This window comes from Lissotriton vulgaris, chromosome 9, assembly GCF_964263255.1.
Source record: "Lissotriton vulgaris chromosome 9, aLisVul1.2, whole genome shotgun sequence".
Taxonomy (NCBI): Eukaryota; Metazoa; Chordata; class Amphibia; order Caudata; family Salamandridae; genus Lissotriton; species Lissotriton vulgaris.
The window spans coordinates 197601611-197610906 of NC_141697.1; the positions used below are offsets into that span (position 1 = coordinate 197601611).

The 9296-nt window shown below is 45.4% G+C and overlaps 1 protein-coding gene across 1 annotated transcript; it reads right to left on the reverse strand.

Annotated features, from left to right (window-relative positions):
- Positions 1-3985: 3985 nt before the first annotated feature.
- On the reverse strand, positions 3986-8695 carry LOC147689842 (uncharacterized). Its single transcript, XM_086939440.1, has 5 exons — positions 8550-8695; positions 8007-8154; positions 7599-7897; positions 7223-7429; positions 3986-4097 (listed from the first exon to the last, which is right to left on the reverse strand). The coding sequence occupies exons 1-5, from the start codon at positions 8693-8695 to the stop codon at positions 3986-3988; spliced, it is 912 nt and encodes a 303-aa protein (XP_086795566.1).
- Between the last annotated feature and the right edge of the window lie 601 nt (positions 8696-9296).

Consider the following 9296-nt stretch of genomic DNA (forward strand, 5'->3'; position numbering starts at 1 on the left):
TAAATGAAATGTTTTACATTGACTTCTTCAGGAAGTCTTTCCCCTGCGTAAGGAGAATGATACCTTTGACCTATAGTCAGTTATGATACATCATTTATTTATTTATGAGATGTTTTACTCCTAATATGGGAGAAGAGTTATGCACAGCTAAGGTTTCCCCTGATGTGATGTTTCATATTTAAGAAAAGTGGAAATCTACTGTTATCTATTGAAATGCTTTCTGTTATCACTTCTTAATGCATTTGATGCAGGTGCTGACCAGGAGCAAGGCATAGGTCAGGCCTGTGTTATACTAAAAATGTATTTATTCAATATTTAATATTTATGGAACATCTAATATTTATTATTTATTCATCCAGTATTTATTGCCAAGTGTTCTCACACATGTATTTAAGCGGAAAGCGGATAAGCTAATTTTATGATGAATTCCTAATACCCTGATCCTGCTCCATCTACTTGATTATCTATCTTAATAAAGTTAACTTGAGTTTTTACACAAACTCACTGGAGTGGTGTCACTAATTGCGTGCCCAGGTTTCTGACTCAGTGGTTGCGTGTGCTGCATGGTTGCTTAACACATATGCTTTCGGATGCCTACCCGCTCGTGCCATGCTACCCTAGGGGACTGGTGACCCCAGTTCCAACAATCATAAAAAGTACAATTGATAAAAGAACTTTTTGAACATAGAGCAAAAGTTAAAAAGCAGTAAGCAATAGGATCACAAAAAATTTAAATCACTGTACAGAGACTTTTTGAAACGGTGATGCGGTTTCTACAAATTGAAGAAATACTGATTTAGGTAGAAATATTGCGACGTGTTGATATTACTGTTTTAAGAAAGATTGCTATAAGTTTGGCTTCATGCGGGGATTTCGGGGATTGTAAGTGGGAGAGTGCTGAATACGATTGTTTGAGTCCACTGGATCGGAGAATGGGGATGATCCATGTTTTTCTTGCTAGTTTGTAATATTTGCAAAAAAGGACGACATGAATCGTGGATTGTACGGAAACTCCATCACAGGGACATCTCATCAAATTACGGGACCAGTTCTTCATTTCTGGGAATGAAACCAGACGGTAAAAGAGATCGAAACAAAGTCTTGTGATTAAAAACTTTTCATAGTTCGATAAGAAATATGTCAAATAGGGCTGGATGAGTTTTCCTGACTGCAATAAACAAGTTTTCTCATTCTGCGTTTTGATAATCTCTGCTTGATTTCGGAGTTCTCTCAAATGGCCCATACACATATGCTTTAGCTGTTTCCTTGAGATGTCTTCGACTGAGGGTGGTTCGTGAAAATAATGCTCACAGTCCAGATCTTTAAAGAGTTTATGTATGTAGTTAAGCCACGGGATTTTCCGCCAATTTGTTAAGCCAAGACAGTCAGTAATAAGGGAGCGGGTTATATGACTTTCGGGATTACACCATATTCGATGCCACAGTAGGATAGGCTGGCATCGGATGGTATCGATGATGTATTCCATACCAAGCTCCCGGTGCGAGGCTAGAATCGGGGAACTTTGGGGAAGAGCTAGGATGTATTTATTAAAAGCATTTTCGGTGACCTGAAGCTGGTCAATACATCCATGTCCCCAGATACCAGCTCCGTAGGTGGCCACACTGTGGCATTTTGCATAATATATGGCTAACAGTTCCGGTGGGGCTGGTTTGCCCAGTTTCCTCGAGAAAGCAATTAGTGCGGAAGTTGCACGGCGGAAATAAAGGTTTCTGGCTTCCACTGCCTTGCGCCAGTTCATTGCGTCATCCACTAGGATGCCCAGATATGGGTACACCGGGGTTTTTTCTAGTCTGTTGTTGTTAATCAATATGGGCTTGGAAACTTTTGTCCTTGGGCCAATGTTCATTGTGAACGTTTTTTTGATGTTAACTTTAAGGCCAAGTGAGTCCATAAATGTTACGTATTTGTTAAGCTGCCGCTGAAGTTGGTTTGAGGTCCGTGCTAGGATTACAGAGTCGTCGGCGTACAGGAGGATAGGTATCGGGCGGTGATTTATCTGGGGAAGGTCCTGGCTCCCTTCCAGCATCGCCTGTTCAAGCCCGTTTGTGTAGAGGTTGAACAGGAAGGGAGCCAGTACACATCCCTGCCTTACTCCTTTCGTAATTTGGAAGGGTCGTGACAGTTCACCGCTGGTGCCAAATCGTACTCGACCTTCTGCGTTAGTGTAGAGCTCTCTCAGAAAGGCTAGTATCGGAGGGTCCACACCAAGGTCAGCTAGGATTTGCCAGAGCTTTGCATGCTGGACACAGTCGAATGACGCGCTTAAATCTACATAGACCAGGAAGATGTTGCCTCCTTTAGCACGAGCATATTTTCCAGCCAGAAGGACGAGATTTAGGGCCTGTTCCACGGTCCCGAGCCCCTTCTGGAAACCATATTGCAGGTCAGTAATGATGTTATTCTCCCGGGCCCAAGATTGTAGTCGGTCCAGGAGTAATCGACCTGCAATCTTGCCCGTGGAGTCCAGAAGGGAGATCGGTCTATCACAAGCTGGGTCGTTGCGGTCACCTTTTTTGAAGATGGGTAATAATGTCGAGGTTGACCATGAATGAAAGAGACCAGTTGAAGCTACTGCTGACATGACCCGTGTGATTATTTTTGACCAGTAATCGACGTCATGTAGGAACAGGTCCATTGGAACCCCATCTGGGCCAGGGGCCTTGCCAGTTTTTGAGGCCCTGATTGCCTTTATGACTTCGTTTAGGGTAAAACATAAATTAATCGGGTAGATGTTGTTCTTCACCACTTCGGGTTCCTGTATTTGGGTGTTTGGTGCGGCATCTATTGGTGTTCCAAAAAATTTTGAAAAATGGGAGACCCAGTCCTCCTCAGTTATTGCCACATCAAGATGGTCAGGGTCACTGGTGTTAGCCAGGAGGGGTGATCTTATGGTCTGCCAAAATGCAGTGCTGTCTTTCCTTTGTGCACTGTCATGTAGACGCAGCCAAAGGTCTCGTTTGATCTGTTTCTTACGGTTTTACCGAGCAGTGTTATAGATTTTCCTCAATTGGGAGATTTTTTGGGGGTCTCTCGATTGCTTGCATAGAGCTTCTTTGAGGGATGTGAGTGCCTTCCGACAGGCGATATCAAACCATCTTGTGGTAGGGAGTCTGGACTTGTTTTTTGAATTACTTCCTGGATGCTTTGGAAGGAGGTGACAATTGTTTCTGGTGGTGTCTCCGGGGACAAGCAGTTGGCTAGCCAATGGTGTGTTTTTCCAAGGATCCTCTGTGTCATCTCTTCCGGGTCAATCTTTGTCCATTTAATTGTGTACCCGTTCAGTTTCTTCATGGACATCGAGTGTTGATCAAGGGAACTAAGTTTTACGGGGTGTGTCCCTGCCTCTTTCATATGGATTTCCACGCTAAGCGGATAATGGTCGCTTATTGGGTTTGACCCAATTTCGTAATTACTTAGTTGCCCTTTGTAGGAGTTTGAGGCTATAATGTAGTCGATGGTTGTAAAACAGCCTCGCCCATGAAAGGTGGGTACATAGTCCTGCTCCGGATTGACTAGTTCGTTGACGAAGTCAAGGTCTAGGGTGAAGAGGATTTCATTTAATTTGTTGCCACCTGGCGTGTGTGCGAAGTGAGGGATGGGATTTCCACATTCGTTCTGAAGCCGGCAATTCCCGTTTTTATGCTTTGGGCACAATGAGGAGTTGAAGTCGCCGCCCCAGATAAGGTAAATTGGGGATTTATTACTGTCTTTTTGGAATGAAGTTATAAATGTGGCTATTTCATCTAACTGTGAGCAGCATTCCAGGGTGCTTGAGTTGTTATAGTAGTTTATGAATATATAATGATTTCCTTTAGATACTGTTAACTGTGTGATTAATATGATTTGAAAGATGGGTGATTCCTTTAGTAGTTTCACTCTGAGGGGGAGGGTGTTGGCAATGTAGGTTGTGAGCCCCCCCTTTGGTCTGCCCATATTTCCAGGTACTGCTTGAGTAAAAAGTGTTTTATAGCCCGCTAAATGGAGTGGAGTTGTGCACCAGGTTTCTTGCAGACACAGAATTTGATGTCTCTTTGCTGTATCGAGCCACAAAGAAGAAGTTATTTTTGTGGTTAAGCCTGCAATATTCCAATATGCGATGCAAAATCTCAGATTTGGAGATTCCATCACGGTGTGTGATGGATTTGTCGGATTGTTAGCAGCCTCGATTACTGGTAGTTGTCGTGATTTGACACAGGGGCGTTCAGCTGGAGCTTTAGAGGCTACGACTGGCTGGTGGCACATTCCAGAGGTAGTGTCAACTTCTGCTGAAGGGATGGTGAAAGCGACTTTTTTTGGAATGTTGAAGAACGCGTTAGATGGTTCCTGGGTGGTATGGGTGGTTTTTTTGGGAATAGTAAAGAGTGTTAAGTGGTTCCTGGGACGGATTTTTGTGTTTGTCATAAGGGGACTCTAGGGGTGCTGAATGCTGCATGGCGTTAACTAATTGCGGTGTAGTACAAGGTTTAGCATGTCTAGGTTCATACCTGAGTGGTCAGTCGACCATCTCGAGACAATCAAAACGATTTTGGGTTAGAGGCCCTGCCAGCCTTCGTAGGTTTGATAGGGTCTTTCTTGCCAATAGTGCCTCGGGCGTTCTCTTGGCTGTTCTCTCGGTCCACTCCTACCTGCATGGTCATATGTGTATTCCATATGATTCCATGGCACTTGGTTCCATGGCTCCTGGTTCCATGGTTCTTTAGGAAGCTGGTGCCATGACCAGGGTGGAGTATTGCGATGATGTTTTGCTGGGGGATAGAAAAAGGAGAGATGGCGAGCATCGATCCCCCCTTTTTTTTCGAGCAGGGGCCAGGCACAGATGTAGTCCACTGCGGAGGGGTCTCTGCATGTTACGATGATACAGTCACCGCAGATTGATTTTGTTGTTTTGCCTATCCAGGCTACCCTACGGGCTGTGGTGATCCCTCCAGATAGATGGGATTCGAGAGGTCTATTAATGCTTAACCACTGCATGACCTTGTTTTTAAGTGACCATGCAGTTTCAGGCGTATCATCGGTTAATTCTGGTACACCTGTGAGGACTATCGTGTAGGGAGTGGCTTCCGGGGGCAAGTGGGCAGGGCGTCTAGCTGCTGGTGGTTTTTTAGTGGTATTTTTGGGAGACGGCTGAGAGGCCAGTGGTTTCGATGGGAGAGTTACAGGCTTTTTTTCTGGAAAGGCTCTGCTGGTGTCTGTATTTGTCGCTGGACCTGGGGTATCTACACTGACTGGGTCTGTGTTTTCTGTTCGCTGATTGGGTACAGCAGAGGGTTTATTCAGCTGTGGTTGAGGCGTTGTGGGTGGTGGCTTTTGGTGTGTGGTGTTTTGTTTATGACTTTTTCTGAGCTAGGGTCGTTGGATTTGAATGTTTAGCTACTTTCTGTGGTTGTGCTTGGAGTTGTTTTTTGGGTGGCTGCGAAGAGTTCCGCTGACCCTTTATTTCTATACGAGTGTTAGTGTCGAGAAGGGTGGCAGAGATTATGGTTAGCTGAGCTTCTAGGTTTCTGATACTGAGTTGGATGGGCTTCAGATATTGAAATAGCAGATCTTTTGTTGTAGTGAGGACTTGCGAGGTGACTCTGCATGTTCTGCATTGGTTGTCAGAGTACTCATTTGATATTGCCATGTGAGGTTGGTTGATTACAGAGGGAAATAATATACTATGCGACGTTGTAGAATTTGAATGGGTTGTCGCGTGATCTGAGCACGGAACCTTGGTTACTGTTTTTTCGGCGGTTAGTGGGTGTCTTTTTGGAATTGCTCCTTCCCTTTCGCCTTGTTGGAGCAGGTTTACGTTTGACTGGGCGTCCTCCTGGGTTTGACGAATAGCTAGGTCAGGGGTTAATTCCAAGTCGTCAGACGTTATAGAGAGGTCAGACTCAGACTGTGTAACAGAAAGGTTTACTATCGATGGTACTGTATTTATGTCTGGTACTGACAGGGTCACAGGGAGGGAACAGTTTTGTGTGTTAAGATGGATAGGAGAGGTGGCGTTTGCTATAGCGCCTAGAGAGGAACGCTTTGCATTAGCGTTCATAAGGTCTAGTGACACTCTCTTTTCCATCAGGGCGATACTCTGGTTTATTACCTCGTGGGTCCGTGAAAAGAATAGGTCGATCGGACCCGTTATTTGAGCTACCTCCTGTGCGTGTTTGGATTTGGTCTTTGTGGTGCTCCTTGTTTTTGGTGGCATGGTGTTATCTGGTTGCGGGTTCGGTGATAAAAGGGGGGTGGCCTGGTCCGGTCTCTATCGGGCAACAACGGGCCCGCCCTTGGCCCGGGCTTCGCCCCGCGCGCGTCACGCGATGCGTGGTTCAGGAGGCGCTTTTGTAGAGTGAGGAGTTTTTTAGGGGCGGGGCACTGGAAGGGGGCGTGGCTCTCACGGGAAGAGGACCAGCTGGAGATGGTGTATGCTGGTCCTCGCAGTCCCGGGGCTGGCGCCTCGTCCTCCTCTGCGGCCTTGCGAAGGTCTCAGGCACTCAGCGGCACTTGGGCTCTAAGCTATGCTACTCCTGTAGCGGAAACAGCAGGTACAAGACTTTAAAAAGGTCCGTGGCAGAAGAGTTCGCTCCACGAGTGGCACCCGCGAAGCGGGTGCCGCGAGCAGTTGTAGCGCTTTCTCTGGGGGCGGGGCACTGGAAGGGGGGGCAGCTCTCACGGGAAGAGGACCAGCTGGAGATGGTGTATGCTGGTCCTTGCCGTCCCGGGGCCGGCGCCTCGTCCTCCTCTGCGGCCTCGCGAAGGTCTCAGGCACTCAGCGGCACTTGGGCTCTAAGATGTGCTACTCCTGTAGCGGAAACAGCAGGTACAAGACTTCAAAAAGGTCCGTGGCAGAAGAGTTCGCTCCACGAGTGGCACCCGCAAAGCGGGTGCCGCGAGCAGTTGTAGCACTTCGCTGGGGGCGGGGCACTGGAAGGGGGCGCGGCTCTCACGGGAAGAGGACCAGCTGGAGATGGTGTATGCTGGTCCTCGCAGTCCTGGGGCCGGCGCCTCGTCCTCCTCTGCGGCCTCGCGAAGGTCTCAGGCACTCAGCGGCACTTGGGCTCTAAGATGTGCTACTCCTGTAGCGGAAACAGCAGGTACAAGACTTCAAAAAGGTCCGTGGCAGAAGAGTTCGCTTCACGAGTGGATCGATTCCATCTTGTGCTCGTGGTATCGAGGAAGGAAGATGCCTGCGAGTAATTAGTCTTTTTTGTTTACATACCTGAAATTCTTGACAACACATGGTCGCTGCACATGCTTTAAGAGCAATAGTGCCTCCAAATAATACAACACCACTAGTGTTTCCTGAGAGGAGAAATCCTGATTGGTATTTAGCTTTTCGATGAATGTGAGGAAATCTTCTTTTGCCTTGTCCAGAATCTGTAAGCAGTGCCCAGGGGTCTTCTTTTCTGCTGTGAATTCCCTATATCTAGGCAATATTAGGAAAGACATAATAAATAACAGGATCTGCCCATGCAATAGTAATGAAACATAATATTAATTTCATGATTTTTGAATTGGGAACTTGCAATGAGGAGAAATGTTATTGTGTATGATCATCTAAAGGCTATTATACTTCACAATGATTAAATTATTACCTTCTGTGAGTGACTTCTTTTGAAATCCCTCTGCTTATTTTCTTCTGCATGTCCTGCATCACATCCTGGAAATGCTGAGCTGACATATAGAGTTCGTTTTTTTCTTCTCTCAGGTTTGTACCCACGATGTGATAGTGGATACACCGCTTGATATTTTTCATGTAATTAATAATGGTCTGCTGTGCTAAACCAAGCTCTTTCAGGCAGTTGAACTCCCGTGTGTGAGGAATCTCCTTGATGAAATTTATTGATGGTTCATCAGGATTGTAGAAGAAGAGGAATCTTGCTACATTTTCCAGCTTAAATTAAATATATAAATACAGTTAACAATAATTATATACTTTACTGAATATAATAGGTATTAGTAGGAATAAGGGTAGTCATAGTAATAAAAGCTTACTTGATTACCTCTTGCTTGCAGTTGGAGACTGAGAGATCGTGTTTTAAATAGTTTCTGAAATCAACTAGGAGTTTGCAGTCCAGGGAATGTTTCCTGTAAAAACCAGCGTCTCTCAGCTTCTTCCGTATAGTTGTCAGCCACTTTATTGTACTTGGTCTGTTGGATTGAATAGTGAAATGTTTTAGAAAACAAACGGTATATAAATATATGACTGTGGTGCAAATAGATTTTGGTCATTTGAACTTACGGTTGGTATAATTCAGCAGCTTCTTCTTCTTCTTCATCTACTCTCAGATGTTCAATCTCTATTTCTTCATCGGGTGTTTTAGGAGGTCCAAAAGTAAGTCATATAATTGAGCAATAAAGCATGCATGAGTAGCTGCAACAGTTCATAACATACAGGTTCCTTGAAGGATTATATTAATTATACAAGTTTAAAGGGTTAATAATTATGTATGACTACAAATAATGCAGTAATTATGAAAATAGATTTAGTGATTGTAATGGTAGCAAACTAATGATAATTAAAGAAAAAAAAATATGTTACTTACATGACGACTTGATCAACGGGCTTTCCAACAATAAAACACCCATTTGCTTCCAACATATTGATGAACGTTTTTCTGGTCTCTTCATTGAAAAGGAGCTGGAGATTATCGTAGGTGTATATTCTCCCCTTATACAGATGGACAATCATTGATTCTCTTGCCTCCTTTACAACTGCTGCAATCGCTTCAGGAGTGTTTTCTTCATGCAAACTCGTGCCAGGTGAACTGACAACTGCTCACAATTTTTTAAGCACTTTGTGCAAACCAATTATTTAAGCACTTTGTGCAAACCAATGGGAAGCGATTCGCTTTTCTAGCAAGAAAATAAAAAGGTCAGGTCCCAAGCTGGGAGCCTCCCTGCTCAGGCAGTACAGCAAGGGTCAGCTCCTCCCACTACACTGCCCCATTTCCAACTCTTCTCACTAGCTGCCAGCTCCCAGCCTCAAGCTGGGCACAAGGGAGGCAGTTCAAACTGCACCATTTACAACTCTTCTTACTAGCTGCCAGCTCCCAGCCTCAAGCTGGGCACAAGGGAGGCAGTTCACACTGCCCCATTTACAACTCTTCTCACTAGCTGCCAGCTCCCAGCCTCAAGCTGGGCACAAGGGAGGCAGTTCACACTGCCCCATTTCCAACTCTTCTCACTAGCTGCCAGCTCCCAGCCTCAAGCTGGGCACAAGGGAGGCAGTTCACACTGCCCCATTTCCAACTCTTCTCACTAGCTGCCAGCTCCCAGTCTCAAGCTGGGCA

What these genes read in the sequence shown, in the direction of transcription:
- LOC147689842 (XM_086939440.1), bottom strand. Translation starts at nt 8,695, where the DNA reads ATGATTGTCCATCTGTATAAGGGGAGAATATACACCTACGATAATCTC. An exon ending in CCCGTTGATCAAGTCGTCAT is followed by an intron (nt 8,155 to 8,549) that starts GTAAGTAACATA and finishes TCAATCCAACAG; the next exon opens with ACCAAGTACAATAAAGTGGC. An exon ending in TCTCCAACTGCAAGCAAGAG is followed by an intron (nt 7,898 to 8,006) that starts GTAATCAAGTAA and finishes ATTTAATTTAAG; the next exon opens with CTGGAAAATGTAGCAAGATT.